General features: G+C 49.0%; 1 protein-coding gene across 1 annotated transcript; it reads left to right on the top strand.

Annotated features, from left to right (window-relative positions):
- The first annotated feature begins 15,173 nt into the window (after positions 1–15,173).
- LOC125515580 (uncharacterized) lies at positions 15,174–21,298 on the top strand. The gene is made up of 5 exons (XM_087530989.1): positions 15,174–15,229; positions 19,691–19,800; positions 19,876–20,005; positions 20,093–20,166; positions 21,061–21,298. The coding sequence occupies exons 1-4, from the start codon at positions 15,174–15,176 to the stop codon at positions 20,136–20,138; spliced, it is 342 nt and encodes a 113-aa protein (XP_087387115.1). The 3' UTR covers positions 20,139–20,166; positions 21,061–21,298.
- The last annotated feature ends 279 nt before the right edge of the window (positions 21,299–21,577 follow it).

Here is a 21,577-nt window from a genome sequence, read left to right on the forward strand (position 1 = left end):
AGCCCCTAGTCCGGCCAACATTTTGGAGCCGTCGAAATGCATGATCCAGTTTGAATATGTGTCATACTCTTTAGGGAGCTCGGCCTCCGTCCATTCTGCGACGAAGTCGGCCAAAACTTGCGATTTAATAGCTCGTCGTGGCTTATAGGTTATATTGAATGGGAGGAGCTCGATGGCCCATTTTGCGATCCGGCCCGTTGCATCGCGGTTGTTGATAATATCGTTGAGTGGTACTTCCGAGGCTACTGTTATAGAACACTCTTGAAAGTATTGTCGTAGCTTCCGGGATGCCATGAATACCGCATATGCAATCTTTTGATAGTGTGGGTACCGTGATTTGCATGGAGTGAGGACAGTGGACACGTAGTAGACCGGCCTTTGAAGGGGGAATTTGTGTCCGTCCGTTTCCCGCTCGACGACGAGTACTGCGCTGACAACTTGATGGGTTGCTGCAATGTACAATAGCATTGGTTCGCCGGTGTTTGGCGCGGCCAGGACTGGGTTTGTTGCCAATATGGCTTTTATTTCATCGAGTCCGGCCATGGCAGCATCCGTCCACTCGAAGTGTTCGGTGCGTCGAAGGAGGCGATAAAGGGGCAGTGCCTTTTCTCCCAAGCGGGAGATAAAGCGGCTTAGAGCCGCCACGCATCCGGTTAATTTTTTTATTTGTTTGAGGTCCTTTGGGATATCCAGTTGCGACAAGGCTCGGATCTTGGCTGGGTTTGCTTCAATTCCTCTACCGGATACAATGAAGCCCAAGAGCTTTCCGGCTGGAACGCCGAAAACGCATTTTTCCGGGTTGAGCTTGATGTCGTATTTTCAGAGGTTATCGAATGTTAGCCTCAAGTCGTCTACTAGAGATTTGACATGTCTTGTTTTGACGACCACATCATCCACGTACGCCTCCACTATCTTGCCGATCTAGTTTGCCAGACATGTCTGAATCATGCGCTGATATGTTGCGCTGGCGTTTTTCAGCCCGAAGGGCATTGTGTTGAAGCAGAATGGGCCGTATGGTGTGATGAATGCTGTTGCGGCTTGGTCTGATTCTGCCATCTTGATTTGATGGTAACCGGAGTATGCGTCGAGGAAACACAACGAATCGTGTCCTGCGGTGGCATCGATAATTTGATCGATACGGGGGAGGGGAAGGGATCCTTTGGGCAAGCCTTGTTAAGGTCTTTAAAATCAACACACAGGCGCCAGGATTTGTCCTTCTTTGGTACCATCACCAGGTTTGCTAGCCAGTCCGGATGTTTTATGTCTCTAATGAATCCGGCCTCCAATAGCTTGGCTAGATCCTCTCCCATAGCCTGTCTCTTGGGTTCAGAAAAACGCCGAAGGGCTTGTTTGACAGGTTTGAATCCTTTTAGGATATTTAAGCTGTGTTCGGCCAGCCTGCGTGGGATTCCTGGCATGTCTGAAGGGTGCCAGGCGAAGATGTCCCAATTTTCACGTAGAAATTCTCGCAGTGCGGCGTCCATCTCAGGGTTTAGTCGTGCCTCGATGGAAGCTGTTTTATTGGGGTCTGTTGGATGGACCTGGAATTTGACTATTTCGTTTGCTGGCTTAAAGGATGTGGACTTGGATCTCTTGTTGAGTATCACATCATCCCTGTTAACTGTGGAGCGCAGCGCAGTTAGTTCCTCAGCCGCTAAGGCTTCGGATAGTGCCTCAAGGGCCAATGCGGTTGTCTTGTTTTCGGCGCGGAGTGCTATGTCCGGATCACTAGCGAGAGTGATAATTCCATTCGGCCCGGGCATCTTGAGCTTCATGTACCCGTAATGGGGTATTGCTTGGAAGATTGTAAATGCTTCCCGCCCTAGTAGGGCGTGATATCCGCTACTGAACGGGGCCACCTGAATCGTGACCTCTTCGGATCTGTAATTATCCGGCGTGCCGAACACCACATCTAGTGTGATTTTTCCTGTGCAGTGCGCTTCCCGACTGGGGATTATTCCTCTAAAGGTTGTGCTGCTTCGCTCAACGCGGCTCCAGTCTAATCCCATTTTTTGAAGGGTTTCCTCATAAATGAGGTTCAATCCGCTGCCTCCATCCATGAGTACCTTGGTGAGGCGAAAGCCGTCCACTATGGGACTGAGGACCAATGCGGCTGGTGCTCGGGCTGTTCGGAATTTAGGTTCATCACTTGCGTTGAAGGTAATAGCTGTGTCGCCCCATGGGTTTATTGTTGCTACTTGATAGACTTCGGCAAGGCTGCGGAGTGTTCTTTTTCGCATATTATTTGATGTGAATGTCTCGAAGACTGTGAGAACGGTACTGGTGTCCCCGGGGTGGTTTTCTGTGGCCTCCAAAATTAAGAGGTCCTCGCCAATTTTGGCCACCTGCCGGAGTATCCAACATGCTCTAAGGCTGTGAGTTGGTGTGGCGTCCTCTGTACTATGAATTTTACAGGGTCCATCGAGCCATCTTTCCAGTACGGTTCCATGCTCTGTAGAGGGTTTTGGTGTTTTGGTGTTTAACCCGGGTGTCTTACGATGATGCACCCTCTTAGTTCGGACGGGATTGCTATTCAGGGCCGGATTATCCCAAAATTTTATTTCGGTTTTCCAGGAACTTTCCATCGCACAGTACTTTCGTACTATGGACGCCAAGTCGGCGAAGCGTGTAATATTACGACGACTTATGGCGTTAAGGATTCCCTCGTCCTTGCAATTACTGCAGAAGATTGATATTGTGTCTCCCTCGCGGCAATCCTTTATCCTGTTCATAACCAGGAGGAATCTGGCCCAGTAATGATGTACTGTTTTCTCGGGCTTTTGCCTGATTTGGGAAAGATCGCTTATGTTCGGGTGGGCGGGTGGCGTTGAATCTGAAACTCACCCAATCTAAGATTCAGAGGCCGAAGAGCTTCCGAACTCTGAGGTTCGGATTCTTGGATGTTGTCCAATGAGTCTAGCCTGTTGCCTGATTCTAAGCTCAGGTCTTGAGTTACATCCTCCCCTCCGCGGGTATCCGGCTTGTAGGGGTCGGGAATTCGGACGTAGCTAGTCCTTAAAATAGATGAAGGGTTGCCGCACTGCGCCTCTACCACGGCGACATGGTGGGTGACCTGGGGAGAGTTAATTTCTCTTAGATCGGGTTTAAGCCCAACCTGGTCGTAATCCGTGGCAACCCCCAGGGCGGCGATGTGATCCAAGAGCTCGTTTACGGAAGAGAGCTCCATCGGATCTAGCTGCTCGACAAGTTCCGAGCTGACGTGAAGGTTGCTTTTGATGACCCAAGAGGTCACCGTCGGCGGAACGGCCGAACAGGCGGTCATGAGGAAACCACCTAGCCGGAGAGTTTGGCCGACAGCCAAGGCTCCCTTAGAGACGGCACCATCTTTAAAGACGGGAGGAGGCATCCTTCCTGATTGCGATGGCACAGTGGAACTCTCAATGAAAGCACCAATGTCGGTGTCAAAACCGGCAGATCTCGGGTAGGGGGTCCCGAACTATGCGTCTAGGCTGGATGGTAACAGGAGACAAGGGACACGATGTTTTTACCCAGGTTCGGGCCCTCTCGATGGAGGTAAAACCCTACTCCTGCTTGATTAATATTGATGATATGGGTAGTACAAGAGTAGATCTACCACAAGATCAAAGAGGCTAAACCCTAGAAGCTAGCCTATGGTATGATTGTTGTATGATGAAGTTGTCCTACGGACTAGAACCCTCCGGTTTATATAGACTGGAGAGGGTTAGGGTTACACAAAGTCGGTTACAATGGTAGGAGATCTGGAATATCCGCATCGCCAAGCTTGCCTTCCACGCCAAGGAAAGTCCCATCCGGACATGGGACGAAGTCTTCAATCTTGTATCTTCATAGTCCTGGAGTCCGGCGGAAGGTATAGTCCGGCTACCCGAACACCCCCTAATCCAGGACTCCCTCAAGTAGCCTTGCCCTTTTCTTCAGCTGAGGAAAATGTCCTTTTGAGGACTTCAATAGGGGGCAAGTAGCTGCAGTGGTTCAGAGTTTCAGCTTTGTAATTGAGTGAAGACCTTGTCCTGATGAATCTCATAATCCATGGCGCATAAGGCTTCAGCTCAAATGGTGACATAGCAATGTTTGCCAGAGTCCTCATGAAGAAATCATGGAAGTTGATGGGAACTCCATGAATGATGTTGAAAATCATGTTCTTCATGATGCCAACGACTTCATCATTAGAGTCGTGGCCTTTGATAGGACTCATTGTCTTCGTCAGAATGCGATAGACAGTCCGAGGCACATACAACAAGTCCTTGACAAGGAATTTGGTTCGAGGGGCCTGCCCTGGCTTCAAAGGCTTCATCAGCACTTGCATATAGTTATTTGAAAGCTCAGATTCGTTGTAAACACAACGTGCATCTTCAAGGGGAGGACTGAGTGGGAGGGCACGAAGCAATTCAGAAGCTGGTGCCTTGTAATGAGTGTTCTCTGTCATCCAGTCCAGAACCCATGAATTCACATCTTCAGAGTTGCCGGTGATGTGCAGCGTCGCATAGAACTGAAGAATGAGTTCTTCATTCCAATCACAGATGTCAGTGCAGAAATTGAGCAGTCCAGCATCATAAAGAACACTGAGGACTGGCGTGAAGCACGGCATGGACTCCATATCCACGTGAGGAATATGTGCATGGTCGAAGACTTTGTCTTCGTTGAATAGCATTGAGGAATAGAAGTTGGCTTGACTTGCAGTCCAGAAACGCCTCTTCCTTATGCGAGCAGAGTCATAAGGGTTGTAATCTGTAAAGAATACATGCTCGCCAAAGAAGTCTTCAGCCTTGAACTTTTGCTTCCTTGAGAACGGATCCTTTGGCTTGGGCAGAGGAGTGTCAGTGAGTTGCATCACTACCTCAGGAATCGCGATCTCAGGTTCTTCAGTCTGAGGAATTTCTGGTTCCTCCTCAGGTGCAGTCACATTTTCAGCAGTAGCAGCAGTTTCTTCAGCACTAGTGGCTGGAATTTCTTCATGCACAGATGTAGTGGGATGAGTTTCTTCAGAGCCCAATTGAACTGTTGGTGCAGGAGAGTGAGGGATTTGCTGCAGTGGGGTGAAGAGTGGAGAATTGGGATGCTGATTGTCGGTGTCAAAACCGGCGGATCTCGGGTAGGGGGTCCCGAAATATGCGTCTAGGCCGGATGGTAACAGGAGGCAGGGAACGCGATGTTTTACCCAGGTTCGGGCCCTCTCGATGGAGGTAAAACCCTACGTCCTGCTTGATTAATATTGATGATATGGGTAGTACAAGAGTAGATCTACCACGAGATCAAGGAGGCTAAACCCTAGAAGCTAGCCTATGGTATGATTGTTGTCTATGGAGTTGATGTCCTACGGACTACAACCCTCCGGTATATATAGACACCGGATAGGGTTAGGGTTACATAGAGTCGGTTACAATGGTAGGAGATCTTGAATATCTGCATCGCCAAGCTTGCCTTCCACGCCAAGGGAAGTCCCATCCGAACACGGGACGAGGTCTTCAATCTTGTATCTTCGTAGTCTAGGAGTCCGGCTGAAGGTATAGTCCGGCTACCCGAACACCCCCTAATCCAGGACTCCCTCAGTAGCCCCTGAACCAGGCTTCAATGACGACGAGTCCGGCGCGCAAATTGTCTTCGGCATTGCAAGGCGGGTTCCTCCTCCAAGTCCTTCATAGAAGATTGTAAACACCAAGAGTAGTGTCCGGCTCTGCAAAATAAGCTTCCACATATTGCCATAGAGAGAATAATATTAACACAAATCAAATCTGCTAACGTATTCCGCAGTGCATCATCGCACTACGGCCAAATCCTTTACTCGAGTCGTTTTTACTTCTCCACCCCAGCATGTTTGGCGAGGCGGTTTCCTTGGCACGTCTTGTCAAAGCAGAGATCGTGTACCCCCCTTTTACGGGATTCTCATCAATACGGACGTGGGTAACCCAACCGCGCCACTTATCACGGCGCTTGGGAGGCAAGCAAGTTATACTAGGCAGGTGGGGACGCACAACTGCATCCGCCCATATAAGGGGATAAGGATCCACCTTTTTACCTACGCCTTCTTCCTCCTTTGCCTATCCATCTCCTGTGCACCCGAGCTCCAGCGCCCAAGCCCGCACTTCCCACCTAAACCTTCTCCAGCAATGTCCGGAGCGGGAGGAAAGTGGATGGTCTCCTCCGCCACGGAGGGCCAAGTCAAGAAGCTAAGGAAGGCCGGATACCTGTCCAAGGACATCGCGCACCGGCTTCCCGAAAAGGGGCAGCTTCTCCCCACCCCAAGGCCCCATGAGAGGGTAGTATTTCTCCCCCACTTCCTCCGCGGACTGGGTTTTCCACTCCACCCATTTGTCTGGGGGCTCATGTTCTACTACGGCCTGGATTTCCACGATCTGGCCCCAAACTTTATCCTCAACATCTCGGCGTTTATCGTCGTGTGCGAGGCTTTTCTCCGCGTCCGCCCTCATTTCGGCCTCTGGCTCAAGACCTTCAACGTCAAGCCCAAGGTGGTGCGCGGCAGCCAGGCGGAGTGCGGAGGCACCATGGCGGGCAAGATGGCCAACGTCCTATGGTTCGAGGGCTCTTTTGTGGAGACCCTAAATGGATGGCAATCCGGGTGGTTTTACATCACCAAGTCGCGCGATCCGAAATGGACCGCAGCCCCCGAGTTTCGATCCGGACCCCCCACGCGGCTTGTGTCCTGGAAAGAGACGGGCCTGTCGTGGGGTGACGAAAAAGAAGTGACCGGATTGCAAACATGCATCCAGTCCCTGGTGAACAAGCCAATCCGGCTTGTTAATGTAACCCAGGTCATGCTCGTCCGTCGGATCCTCCCGTGCCAACAACGGGATTTTAATCTGTGGGAGTTCGACCCGACGCAGCATCAAACCCTCAGCAGGCTCTTCGACACGACGTACGAAGACGCCTGGAAGATGCTATTCAAGGGCGTCGAGGCTCCCGCATCCGCTTCCGAGGACCACGGATACAGCTTGCAGCGTCACGCTAGCGAGGTAAGCCATCTACACCTTTTACAGGATGTTAGGCTTTTTTCATAGTTTGACTCTATGCGGGATCTAAACTCCCTTACCTTTGACAGGCTTGGCGGGCGATATCCGGACCGATTAACTGTCCGGCTCCGCTGCCCGAAGACCCAGCTCCAGCTCTACTAGTGAAGCTGCTGGCTCCGGCGCCTTATGTGGTGCCGGAGAAGAAGGCCAAGAAGAAGAAGACCACGGGGACTCGAAAGAGTGCCCGCAACGTGGTGGTGTCGGACTCGTCATCTGAAGAGTCCGAGACGCCCTCCTCCCGTGAAAACGAGGAGGAGGAAGAAGAAAACTCTCCCCCCCCGGCGGAGGGAGGAGAGAAGAGGAAGGCCGCCCCAATGGGGGAGGCCGAGGGGTCTAGGAAAAGGAAGACCCCTCCGCCAGACTACGCCCCCTACGCCGAAGAGGGCGAAGAGGAGTGGCCAAACAGGGCCAAGTGTCCGGCGAAATCGTAAGTTCGGATATCAGAGTAACTCGTGATATTCCTTTGTTGCAGAGCTTTCCCTAATGTCGAATGTAATTATGCAGTCCGCCCCGGGCCGAAGTCGACGAATCGTCGGGCGGCTCCCTGGACTCATCGGACGTGAACTCAGTTCCGCCCGCTGTCTCCCCCTACACTGCGGACGACGCCGAAGTGGCGTCACGACAAGCCCCGGGGAGGGAGGAGGTGGTCCCGAAGGAGCCGCAAGGCAACCTCCCGGACTCCAGGAGTGAAGGGGATAAGGCTCCCCAGGGCTCCAAGTCCGGCTTTGTGCCGGACACCGCGCCGGAATCAGTTCCGGACCGCGGTAGGCGAACTCCTTCCAAGAGGAGCAAGCCTTCTGAGCCGGCGGCCTCCGTCCAACCGGAGGTGCCGGACAATCTGCTGGAGGTGCTTGACGACGCCTCCATCGACGAGGGGCACCGTACTATTATGAGTACGGTGATCCAGAAGGTTCAGTCCGCCAAGAGCGGACTGATTGAAGCTTGCACTAGCCTTCTAACAGGCTTCGAGGTAAGTAAAAATATGTAAAAAATATTACCACATAGACAGTAGCCCCTGATGCTCTGTTTGGCGTTCGGAAAGAAAAGCCGAATAGAGGATCTATTAAATTTCGCAGGAGTCTAAAAAAAGATTCAATATGCGTATGCAGGCTTCGCTGCTATCCACCGCCGCACTGACTGCGGAGGTGGGTGTCCTGAAGCAGGACCTCGAGCGGACCGAGCAAGAGCTCGGCCTTGCCAAGCGGCGGCTCGAGGAGAAAGAAGGTAAGAAATACCTTACAGAAAAAGTGCCTATAAAAAGGCTTGATTGCAAAAAGAATAAAAGGATTGTACTGCTTATTGTAGGGGCCACGACTGAGTTGGCGACCCTTAAGCAGGCACTGTCTGAGGCCGAAAAGAAAACGGCCATGGAGCGCACCGAGCGAGACAGACTTGGGGCTCAGGTCGGCGAGGTGCAGCAAGAGCTTCAGGCTCTCATGAAAAACATGAGAGTTTGGAGCTTGAGTCGAAGGCGCAAGCATCCGAGCTTGCGACGGCCCTAGAGGCTACCAAGTCTGCCAAGGCCGAAGCCCAAAAGGCCCTCCAAGAGTTGGAGGAGATGAGGAAGATACCAGCGGGTAAGGCATTCTTTATGCAAAGCAGAAATATAAAAGTGAACTACATGTTACTTACCCGAATCCGGAGCTCTCCAGGGGCATTCGCAGATCTTCCCCGCAGCGTATCCGACACCGCCGCATTCTACCGAGCTGAAGAGGGTAGCTCGACGGAGAAGGTGTTCTGGTCTCAGTATGCTGAGGCCGGACACCCTGTGCCCTTGAGCGACCAGCTGAAACAGCTGGTCGAGCTCCACAAGGCGGCCGAACAGGCCATGAAGGGCTTCATAGTTCGGCTGTGGCCCGGAGAGGCCCTGCCTGGGAGCTATTTCGGGCTGGTGCGGCGGCTAGTGGAGGCCTGTCCGAGGCTCGAGGTCATCAAGCGCTCCATCTGCATCGAAGGTGCCCGTCGGGCCCTTGCCCGTGCAAAGGTGCACTGGGGTAAGCTGGACGGTGAGAAGCTTGTGAAGGACGGGCCACCGCCGGGGAAGGAGCATCGCAAGCCCGAGAACTACTACAAGGATGTTCTTGCAGGTGCCCGCCTTGTGGCGGATGAATGTACCAAGGATGTGATTTTTGAATGAACTCGCTCGTGTTTATCCTGTGCGCTGAAAACTTGTTCATATGCGCTAAGCAATGCTTATTGAATTTAAAATATTACTTTCTGTGCGGCCGTTTATCAAAAATTGAGAGATGGCCAGTCGTCGGCTTCTGCCCCCATGCCACTAGTGCTGGGGTGTTCGGGATAAACCTAAGCGCTCTTTTTCCCATAGTTGGGTCCTTCGAGGGAGGCGCTCAGCACAACGAACCAGGCAATCGGACTATAATGCTTGAACACTCTCACTTAGCCATAGAACTCTATAATTTTAAATTTCGGCGAAGCCCCTAGTTCGGAAGACCGAGTTCGGGGTGCTATCCACGCCTTTGCCGGACAAAGCCAGCTCCTCGCTCGAAGCGGCATAAGCCTTTAGGGACTCGAAAATCCTCTCGAATAGCGACCGGTCTCTCGCCACATCATGACAGTCAGTTTTAGCTTTCTCCACTGAGGTGCTTAACCCAGTTGAACCGGGGCACAATCGCAGTGGTTCTCCTAGTGCTACCTTAGCCAATATAGCGGAACGTAAGGCACCAAAACATAGGAGCCGGGCAAACCCAACTATTGACCCAAATCATGATTCGGAGCCGATTCATATAGTGTTATAAGTTCGGGGTGCCGCACTTGTGAAAGTGTACGGACTTCTCACGCCATTATGAGGGGTACTGAAGCCCCTGGCGTGTTTGCCGTACCATGGTGTACGGGTGCAATCATGTCATTTAATAAACATATATGTGAAAAGAAGATAATGCAAAAAATAGACAGAGAGATATGCATTGTTTATAGAGAGGCTATTTATCAAAGCCGAACGATACAAATAGTGCGGTAAGCAAAAGATATTGGACTATTTAGTATGTCCTGACCAGGGGCAGGCCGCGGAATTGTATTTAAAACAGGTATATCGCTCGTAACAGAGACCACCTGGGAGTTCCATAATGCGGCATGGCTTGTCTGCCTCCCTGGATCTTGCATCGCTTGTGTGGCAGTCGAAATGCCGAACAGGTCGTCTGAAGTATGGAGTCCTGAAAGTAAGAAAAAATTAAAAAAAAGAATCCGGCAGCCCCTAGTACGTTTTAAGCCGTATTTTGGGTGTGCCGTTATTGTGCCCCTTCCCTGTGCCCATGGTATTTCAAGGGCGTAGTTATGTATGCGAGGTACTGGTTTCGCTATGTCGCGAGAGCTGGGGTTGGGGCCGCATTGCTACGCTTGCTCAGAGTGTGCCAGGCGGTCCTGCTGTGGGTTACTCCGGGCGCGCTTGGCAGTGTCTGGCTTTTTAATGGCTGGACTGGAGAATTGCCTGAGAAGGCTACTTTATACCTCCGCTGCGAGAGCCGCCGTGTGCTCCTCCGTACGGAGGGAGCGTTCGGTGTTTCCGTTGACCATGATTACTCCTCGAGGGCCTGGCATCTTGAGCTTGAGATATGCGTAGTGCGGCACCACATTGAACTTTGCGAATGCGGTTCGTCCGAGCAGGGCGTGATAGCCACTGCGAAACGGGACTATATCAAAGATTAACTCTTCGCTTCGGAAATTGTCCGGGGATCCGAAGACCACGTCAAGTGTTACTGAGCCTGTACAGTTGGCTTCTACACCTGGTATAACGCCTTTAAAGATCGTTCTTGTGGGCTTAATCCTTGAGGGATCTATGCCCATTTTCCGCACTGTATCCTGATAAAGCAGGTTCAGGCTACTGCCGCCGTCCATGAGGACTCTTGTGAGATGAAATCCGTCGATGATTGGGTCGAGAACCAATGCGGCGAAGCCGCCATGACGGATGCTAGTGGGATGGTCCCTTCAATCAAAAGTGATCGGGCAGGAGGACCATGGGTTGAACTTTGAGGCGACTGGCTCCATCGCGTATATGTCCCGTAGCGCATGCTTCAGCTCCCACTTGGGAATGTGGGTTGCGTATATCATGTTCACCGTCCGCACTTGTGGGGGAAAGCCCTTCTGTCCATTGTTGTTCGGCGGCTTGGGCTCCTCCTCGTCGTTGCTGTGCAGCCCCTTGTCTCTGTTTTTGGCCCTTAACTTGCCTGCCTGCTTGAACACCCAACAATCCCTGTTAGTGTGATTGGCTGGCCTTTTGGGGGTGCCATGTATCTGGCACAAGCGATCGAGTATTCGGTCCAAACTGGACGGGCCCTGAGTATTCTTTTTGAATGGCTTTTTCCGCTGACCGGATTTATAGCCTTTGAATCCATCATTGACTGCCGTGTCTTCAATTTTGTCGCTGCTAACGCGGTGTTTTTTCTTATTCCGACGTGTCCTGCCACTTCTGTCCTTGGTATCCGAATTACCAGGGTTCTTTGATAAGTTGTTACTGCGAGCTAGCCAGCTGTCTTCTCCCGCGCAAAAGCGGGTCATGAGTGTTGTGAGGGCTGCCATAGATTTCGGCTTTTCCTGTCCCAGGTGCCGGGCAAGCCATTCGTCGCGGATGTTATGCTTGAAGGCTGCTAGGGCCTCTGCGTCCGGACAGTCGACTATCTGGCTTTTCTTTGTTAGGAACCGTGTCCAGAATTGTCTGGCCGATTCCTCTGGCTGCTGAATTATGTGGCTTAAGTCGTCGGCATCCGGTGGTCGCACGTAAGTGCCCTGGAAGTTGTCGAGGAATGCGGTTTCCAGGTCCTCCCAAGAACCGATTGAGTCTGCTGGCAAGCTATTAAACCAATGTCGGGCCGGTCCTTTAAGTTTGAGCGGGAGGTATTTGATGGCGTGTAGATCATCGCCGCGTGCCATATGGATGTGAAGGAGATAATCCTCGATCCATACTGCCGGATCTGTTTTGCCATCGTATGATTCGATGTTTACGGGTTTGAAACCCTCTGGGATTTTATGATCCATTACTTCATTCGTGAAGCATAGCGGGTGTGCGGCGCCTTTGTACTGGGCTATATCACGACGCAGCTCGGAAGAGCTATGTCTGTTGTGTTCGGCCCGGCCGGATTTGTTGTATCCGGAGTGAAGATCATCGTCACGTGCCGTAGGGCGCCTGCGTGATCCGTAGATCGATCTTGTTTGTCTTGCCTTATCCTCCAGTATGTCTCGCGGGTCTGGCGCATTTTCCCATGCCTTAGTTGAGCGGCGTCGGGGCATGGCTTGGGTGGAGGGCCGATAGGCCTCTCTATCGCGGCCGCGAGGTGGCCGGTCTGCCATGTCATGCGCTGGTGATGTAGGTGCTTCCTCCTCTGATCAGGGTAGCGTCCTGCGCTTTGGGTAACTCTTGGAGGGGCGTTCGAGTTCATACTCTTCGGCCGCAAGGACTTCAGTCCATCTGTCAGCTAGCAAATCTTGGGCAGCTCTAAGCTGTTGCTGCTTTTTCTTGAGGCTGCTTGCCGTGGCTAAAAGCCTGTGTTTAGAACGCTCTTGTTCGGCGGGGTCTGATGGTATGACGAATTTGTCGTCATCGAGGCTTGCCTCGTCTTCGGAGGGAGGCGTATAGTTATCATCCTCGACCTCTCGGTCTGCCGCTCTCTCATGAGGGCTGGCTTCTCCATCTTCCTGTGCCGAATCTTGCTGAGGTGGGTGTTCTTCGGCGCTATCCGGGTAGTATTATCTCCCGTGCCGGAATCACCATTTTTGCTTTGGCGGGATTTAGAGCGGCGCCGCTGGCGCCGGCGCTTTGGCTGTTTCTTGGAGGTGTCATCCCCCACTGTTCCATCGCCATCTCCATCTTTTGGAGTATCCACCATATATATGTCATATGACGAGGTGGCCTTCCAGCGCCCTACAGGTGCTGGTTCCTGTTCGTCTCCTACATCGTCGTCCATACCATCGATGTCTTCGGAGCCGAAGTCGAGCATGTCGGTTAAATCATCGACGGTGGCTACGAAGTGGGCGGTGGGTGGGCTTTGAATTTCTTCATCGTCCGTATCCCACCCTCGCTGACCGTAATCCGGCCAGGGCTTTCCTGATAAAGAGAGAGACTTAAGAGAATTCAGGATGTCGCCAAAAGGCGAGTGCTGAAAGATGTCTACGGCGGTGAACTCCATTATCGGCGCCCAATCGGATTCGATCGGCAGGGGCGTGGGGGGTTCGGAGTTCGGAAAGGAGTGCGGATCCTCGGAGTCACGGATCATGCAGAGTGCGGGGCTAGTGTTCGGCTCGATCGCCTTTGAGATCAAAGCCCCTGAGGTGACGTCCAACCGCTCATCCTCAATTGGCGCAATAGGCTCCGAGTTAGGGGTCAGAACCGATGCGTGTGCAGCCTCCAGGACACTGTCCGGAGGCAGAGCTATATCATGCCCCTCGAGATAGTGCGGCGCGCTTGGCCGTGGCTCGAACCCGTCGAAGATCAAGTCTCCGCGGATGTCAGACGTGTAGTTTAAGCTTCCAAACCTGACTTGATGGCCAGGGGCGTAGCTTTCGATCTGCTCCAGGTGGCCGAGTGAATTGGCCCGCAGAGCGAAGCCGCCGAAGACGAAGATCTGTCCGGGGAGAAAAGTCTCACCCTGGACCGCATCGTTGTTAATGATCAAAGGAGCCATCGGGCCTAAAAGCGACGACACAGAGGAACTCTCACTGAAAGCACCAATGTCGGTGTCAAAACCGGCGGATCTCGGGTAGGGGGTCCCGAACTGTGCGTCTAGGCCGGATGGTAACAAGAGGCAGGGAACATGATGTTTTACCCAGGTTCGGGCCCTCTCGATGGAGGTAAAACCCTACGTCCTGCTTGATTAATATTGATGATATGGGTAGTACAAGAGTAGATCTACCACGAGATCAAGGAGGCTAAACCCTAGAAGCTAGCCTATGGTATGATTGTTGTCTATGGAGTTGATGTCCTACGGACTACAACACTCCGGTTTATATAGACACCGGATAGGGTTAGGGTTACATAGAGTCGGTTACAATGGTAGGAGATCTTGAATATCCACATCGCCAAGCTTGCCTTCCACGCCAAGGAAAGTCCCATCCGGACACGGGACGAGGTCTTCAATCTTGTATCTTCATAGTCCAGGAGTCCGGCTGAAGGTATAGTCCGGCTACCCGAACACCCCCTAATCCAGGACTCCCTCACTGACTTTCCCAAAAGTCGTCATTCATCACTGGAGTTGTGCTTCCAATGTCCACGTCTTCATCATCAATTTCTTCAACACCAGCCTCTTCAGCATCAAACTGAGGCATTGGTGATGAGACCACTGGGGTTGAAGGGATTGCATCCACTTCAATTTCTTCATCAATCTGCTCTGACGAAGTAGCAGATTGAGTTTCTTCATCAGATCCGCTTGGGATCTCATATTCTTTACCAAAAGGAACAAGGTCCTTTGATGGCATGGTTGAAATTGGAACAGCATCAATTGGATTGTCAAACAAGCTGGTCATCGACTTCATCTTCTTTGTAGCTGAAGATTCCGAAGCTTTTGATGCTTTCCTTTTCTTCACTGCAGCTCGCTCTGCAGCCTTGGTTTTCTTCACATCTGATGCAGATGGAAGGATTGGAGTTGGTGTAGGCGCAGGTGGAGCTGAGGAATCTGGTTGAATTTCCTCAGGCGCAACTGATGCAGTTGCCCTGACTTCTTCAGTTTCTTCAGGCGCACCACTAGTGGATGCCCTGACAATTTCTTCAGCGGCTGGAATGGAGTCATCAGCCCTGGAACTAGCATTTTCTTCAGTAGCCTGAAAATCATCAGCGGTGCTGGCATGTTCTTCAGTTGGCTGAACAGATGCTTCAGCTTGAGGAACTTCTTGTTGCGATGGGGCTGCAACATTTGTGAACTTCTCTGTCAATCTCACAAACCTGACTTTGGCTCCTTGCCAATCAGCATAGTAAGAGTTGAAGTTGTCGCTGAGGGCTTTGATTTCAGCCTGCATCTTGATGAGTTCTTCAGTTGTCATCTTGACAACATTTTTCTTCAGCAGTTTCTCTTTTCTGTACTGCGATTTCTTGATCTCTCTGGCCCTATCATATTTCCACTTCTCCTCTTGGATGAAGTGAGTCAACATGTGACTTTGGCCAGGTGTCAGCTTGAAGTCAGGCATAGGTGTGTTGGGATCCTTATGCCAGAGATCAATGTAATCGAGGATCGCCCTTGGATCCAACAGCAGCGGCACAGGTGTGCCTTTGGCTCTAGCGGCCCTGACTTGTCGGTCTCTGATGATTTCTGCAAGTTAATCATCATCAGCCTCATCATCTTTAGGTGACTCTTGGAAGGTGACCTGTTTCTTCTTCGGACTTGGGCGAGTACCTCGTCCAGCAGTTGCCTTAGTCTTCAGCAAGGTTGGGCCAGATGAAGAATTTGGCGCAGCTGAGGAACTTGCTGAGACACCAGAGGAAATAGAGATGCCTACAGTCCGTTGGCACGAGGCCAGGTGCACGGGTGCTGAGGACTTTGTTGGAACAGCTGAGGACTTTGGTGGAGGTGCTGAGGATTTCGGAGGAGCAGGGGCAGCTTGAGGAATTTGTCTTGAAGATTTTGAAGTTTCTGGCCGTGAGGGCGCAGCTGAGGAACTTGGCCGTGAGGGCATTGTTGGTGAAGCACTTGGCTTACGAGCGGGCTTCTTTGCCATTGATTTCCTTGGCTTGACAGAGGCCTCAGTGGCAGCAGCAGTAGCAGAATCTTCATTGAATTTCCTCACTGCTTCTCTGGCTTGTCTTGCCAATTTGGCTTGGTGCTTGGCCCATTCTTCAGGAAAATCCTCACCGTGTTTGATGCTAGTGGGGTCAGCCACTTGGCCAGGTGCCAATGGGGCTCTTGGGCATGGAGGGTTCAGTGCGAATTTCTTCATATACTTTGGAGTAACGTATCTGTACTCCCTCCATTCACGTGCCCATCTCCGTTCAATCTTCTGAATGCGCACCTTGCGCTGATTTTTATCTTCCTCAGGAGGTGTGCAGTACCCAGCATAAATGTCCTCAGGGATTTCAAAGGCAGTCATGACCTCAGGCTTCTTTCCTCCTTTCTGTGGCCTTTTACCGTCAGCCATTTTCTTCAGTTGAGGAATTTGAACAATCGAATTCTCTGAAGAAGTATGCAGTTTTTCTTCGAGGAACGCTGCAAACGAGTTAAGTTGATGAGAACCTAATGATTCAGCAGTGGATATGTGTACCTGTGAACAGAGTATAGTTGCGAGGAATTTGGAGAGGTCATATGCGTTCTCAGAAGGTTTTCAAAAAGAACAAGTTTGAGGAATTTGACCAGATGCGTCTTGAAGAATTTCACTAAGCGCGCTATATCTTAGGTTCCAGAGTTGTATAGATCGAAGATCCACACAATTGAGGAATCTTGAAGAAAATGATGCTTAGGGAAATGAATCAAGAACAGATGACATGTAAGGTGTTTTGTGTGTGAAGATTTGAAGCATAAAACACCTTTGAAGATTTTGTAGAAAAATTTCGAATCAAAGAGGGCAGTAAAAGTAACTTTTAATTACCCTGAATGAAGAACACGACGAAAAGTGAGATGAAACAGTGAGGTTCGTCGATGTAGATCTTCCACGCCCTAACTCGGCGGAGGAAGACGTCTACGGCGGCGGCGGAGGTGAAGATTTCTGTGGTCGGCGCGAGTACGACGGCGACGAGGTCGAGGCAGTGAAGCTCTTCCTCACCGGCAACGATGGAGTAGCGGCGACGCTAGGGTTTGAGAAGCTCGAGCGGGAGAGAGAGATCGAGCGGAGTAAAAGAAGTGAGGAAGGGGAGAGGGGTATTTATAGAGGCAGTGAAAAACTGTTCGCCCGAAGATTTAGGACGAACGTGCCCCTGACCATTCTCCTTCTCACGACATGTGTCACCCACATACTGTGTAGTGGAGATCGTGTAAGATCGTGGGTGAGTAAAATAATGCATCGTGGGATGTGGAACGGTTTGAGCGGCAAAACCGAAAATTTGGATAAGATTGGTTTTAACGTTTCGTTCGCAATTTCTTCAGCTGACAAGGACACAGTGAAGATTTTGAACGAGTTTCAAATAGAACGCACATGAAGAATTTGTGAACAGATTGGATTGAGTAAAGCATAGAGGGGAAGGGTCCAATCACATTCACTTAGCAGAAAGACCAACTTGAAGAAATAGCTATAAGTGAATGCTGTAGAGGACATAAACTCATATATATATATATATATATATATCCAATGAAGAAAAATAACGGAAACAGTGAAGATTTTGCAAGTTGAAGAATTTGAACAACTGAGGAATTTCAAAAGTTGAGGAAAAACTCAAGTTGAAGATTTTCAACTTTTGTGGTGGCGTGACCCACCGTATAAGAATGATGATTTCAGATTTCAGACACCGCGTACAATTGTTGTAGGGTTCTGAGAATCAAATTCTTCATTAATTTCTTCACACTTAGAATGTTATTCTTCATTGATTAAAGAAAAATGTTTCTTCATGTGTTGCACATCTAAGTCATCAATTTTGCATAAGTGTTAGGATGAGTGCCTTTTCATAGTACATTCGAAGATTCTAAGATATTTAGCTCACACCGCAACTTGCTAAATCTCTTCTCATCCAAGGGCTTAGTAAAGATATCAGTTAGCTATTCTTCAGTCTTCACATGCTCAATAGAAATGTCGCCCTTCAACACATGATCGCGAAGAAAATGATGACGAATATGAATGTGCTTTGTCTTCGAGTGCTGAACTGGGTTGTGAGCAATCTTGATGGCACTCTCATTGTCACAGAGGAGAGGCACATTCTTCACGTTGACGCCATAGTCCTTGAGTGTTTGCTTCATCCATAGCAGTTGAGCACAGCAAGAACCAGCAGCAATGTACTCAGCTTCAGCAGTAGACAGTGATACGCATTTCTGTTTCTTCGAGGACCAACAGACCAAGGATCGTCCGAGGAAATGACAAGTACCAGATGTTGACTTGCGGTCCACACGGTCACCAGCATAGTCAGAGTCAGAATATCCAATGAGATCAAAATCCGAGCCCTTGGGATACCATAATCCTAGTGTTGGTGCGTGAGCTAGATATCGAAGAATATGCTTCACAGCCTTATGGTGTGATTCCTTCGGTGCAGCTTGAAATCGGGCACACATGCAAACACTAAGCATTATATCTGGCCTAGATGCACATAAGTACAATAAAGAGCCAATCATGGAGCGGTATACCTTATGATCGAAGTGAATACCATTTTCATTAGTGCATAGATGACCATTTGTGGGCATAGGAATTTTGATGCCTTTGCAATCTTGCATGCCGAATTTCTTCAGGACATCCTTGAGGTATTTCTCCTGAGATATGAATATGCCATTGCGCTGTTGACGAATTTGAAGACCTAAAAAGAATTTCAACTCTCCCATCATAGACATTTGATATTCTTCACTCATCATATAGGAAAATTCATCACTATAACGTTGGTCAGTACAGCCAAAGATGATATCATCAACATATATTTGGCACACAAACAATTCACCATCATAAGATTTAGTAAAGAGAGTGGGATCGAGTGAACCGGGTGTGAAGCCTTTCTTCATGAAGAATTCCTTCAATGTATCATACCACGCCCGTGGGGCCTGCTTGAGGCCATAGAGGGCCTTGTTAAGTCTGAAGACTTTGTCAGGATGTTTTGGATCTTCAAAACCTGGGGGTTGAGCAACATATACTTCTTCCTCAAGCTTACCATTGAGGAATGCACTTTTCACATCCATTTGATATAAGATGATATCATGATTGTTAGCATAAGCAAGCAATATGCGAATAGCCTCAAGTCTAGCAACAGGTGCAAAAGTTTCATCGAAATCAACTCCTTCAACCTGTGTGTAGCCTTGAGCTACTAATCGTGCCTTATTCCTCACCACAACACCATTTTCATCTTGCTTGTTGCGGTAGATCCACTTTGTGCCAATGATGTTGTGCTTGCAAGGATCGGGACGATTGACTAGTTCCCAGACGTTGTTGAGCTTGAACTGATGTAATTCTTCTTGCATGGCCTGAATCCACTCAGGCTCCAGAAATGCTTCATCTACCTTAGTGGGCTCTATGATAGAGACAAAAGCAAAATGCCCACAAAAGTTAGATAGATGTGAAGCTTTTGAGCGTGTGAGAGGACCTGGTGCTCTAATGTCATCGATGATCTTCTCCACTTGCACTTCTTTTGCAACGCGAGGATGAGCTGGTTGTCGTTGAGGAATTTGATCAACATTTTCTTCAGCATCAATTTCCTCAGCATTTTCTTCAGGCGCATCAGCTCGACGTTCTTCACGTTCTGGAATGAATTCTTCAGCAGATTCTTCAGTAGGAATGACATCTTCAGTAGCCTTGTGCTTGATAGAGTCCTCAGGTGCTAGTTCATCTAACACAGAAGGTAGGTGCTCTCTTTGCGAGCCATTAGTTTCGTCGAACCGCACATCTACAGTTTCAACAATCTTGTGAAGAACATTGTTGAAGACTCTGTAGGTGTGCGAGTCCTTTCCGTAACCAAGCATAAAACCTTCATGTGCTTTCGGTGCAAATTTAGAGTTGTGATGAGGATCTCTAATCCAGCATTTAGCACCGAAGACTTTGAAATAACTCACATTTGGTTTCTTGTCAGTGAGGAGTTCATAGGCAGTCTTCTTGAAGAATTTGTGAAGATTCTGCAGTCAGAGGGACCTTCCCTCAGACAGGCCTGCGCACACCCGCACAACAAGACCCATCGAGATCCGTGAAGTTACCGCTGATGGGATCGTCATGGCCTCAGAAGGTTAATTGTGCTTCATTCTTGTCTACTTTTGAAAGATGCAACTAAACTGACTTTTTTGCCTGTGTTAAATTTCAGTACCGTTCTACGAGGTCATGCCTAAGGCCCGCACCAAGCGCCAGCTGAAGTGGCGCCGTCGTATACAGAAGCTGGGCACCTATGGCAACGCAACAATTGTCTATCCCCCGACAGAAATTGAGCAGGAGCTGTATGATTCATACATTTGATTTTTGTATATACCGCTGATGTTTTTTGTTGCACCTGTGTTTCTCATCTTCAGTTGGTTGATTTTCAGTCTTAATGCGATGGGAGCATTGGTCGTTCAGCAGTTTGAGGACTGAAGATTGGAAACCCACTTTTTTTGCTCAGGTTAGTTTACTGATAGAAGTGTTTAATTTGATTACCTTGTGAAGCAGCATGTGTTTGCATTTTGTATGCTATCCTTCATGTTTGGATCATCAGGGCCTGTTGTAGATCGAATGTTGTTGTCTCATTATCTGCTTTGAGTTATGATGTGCTATTTGTCATCATCTATGGAATAGAAGCTAGTGTCACAATATGCCCCTCTCTTTTTGTGAGTGGCTGAATTTAGCTGGTAGTTGTGAAGTGCTATATCTTTGTGCTCTTGAACATGGTTGCATTGTCTTTCTGAGGTCACCTAATAATTAACAACATTGTATTTCTTAATTACATCTTTTACCATTGTGAAGTACTTTAGCTGGAATCATATAGGCTTCTACATTTCCAGCTGCCAGTAAATATTGTATTTCTTTAGCTGGTAGTTGTGAGGTGCTATCTCTTTGTGCTGTTGAACATGGTTGCATTGTAGAAACTTGTCTTTCTTTAGCTGGTAGTTGTGAAGTGCTATCTCTTTGTGCTCTTGAACATGGTTGCATTATAGTAACTTGTCTTTCCAAGGTTACCTAATAATTAACTACATTGTATTTCTTAATTACATCTTTTACCATTGTGAAGTACTTTAGCTGGAATCATATAGGCTTCTACATTTCCCTGTGCTGCCAGTAAATATTGTATTTCTTTATCCTAATTGCCCTTTTTTGTACAGTTAACTGGTAAGGAGTAGATTGCAGTATCTGTTTGTTTATAAGCTCTTGTAATGTTCTGATGAATGACCTTTCATGTTTTAAATTATTCTTTTTATTTGTACAGTTAACTGTCATAACTTTTGAATGGCTTGCTGCAAATAATTATAATCCTTAATATATTTCTCTTTCCTAAAATGTATTTTGATTCACTTTTCAGGTGAAGGTTCTCGTCTCATTTTGCTGAGTCTTTGCTGCAAGTTAAATGATCTTCCATGTGCCTAGCGAACATTCCTCTTGATTTTCGAACTCCTGTTGTGGTCTGTATAACGTCCGTCACCTTATACGCTATGTGCCACTTATGCTGAGATGTTAACGACTCTATGCTATGCCACTTGTGCTGAGATGCCACTTACGCTGAGATGTTAACTACTATGCTATGCCACTTCACTCGTTTATATGTCTTGTTATCCGAATGTGATGGAACAAAATGCTTTTTGTTTATGATAAAATCGGGGTTGAAAAGTAAGTGCTTATTTCCCTTGTTTTGCTTTTTGAAGTGCTGGAGTAGTGCAGCATACTGGTAAGGAGTAGATTGCAGTAGCTGTTTGTTTATTTGAGGCTTCACTTGAGCTATCATTTTGCTTCCGTTGGAATCTCACTTTTAGTATGGTCAATGTTTGTGGTGTTGGTGGATGAATGGGTAGATATGCTGTAGTCGGTAAGCTGAATTCTCT

This window comes from Triticum urartu, chromosome 6A, assembly GCF_056163025.1.
Source record: "Triticum urartu cultivar PI428250 chromosome 6A, HENAU_Tu73, whole genome shotgun sequence".
In the NCBI taxonomy this organism is placed as follows: Eukaryota; Viridiplantae; Streptophyta; class Magnoliopsida; order Poales; family Poaceae; genus Triticum; species Triticum urartu.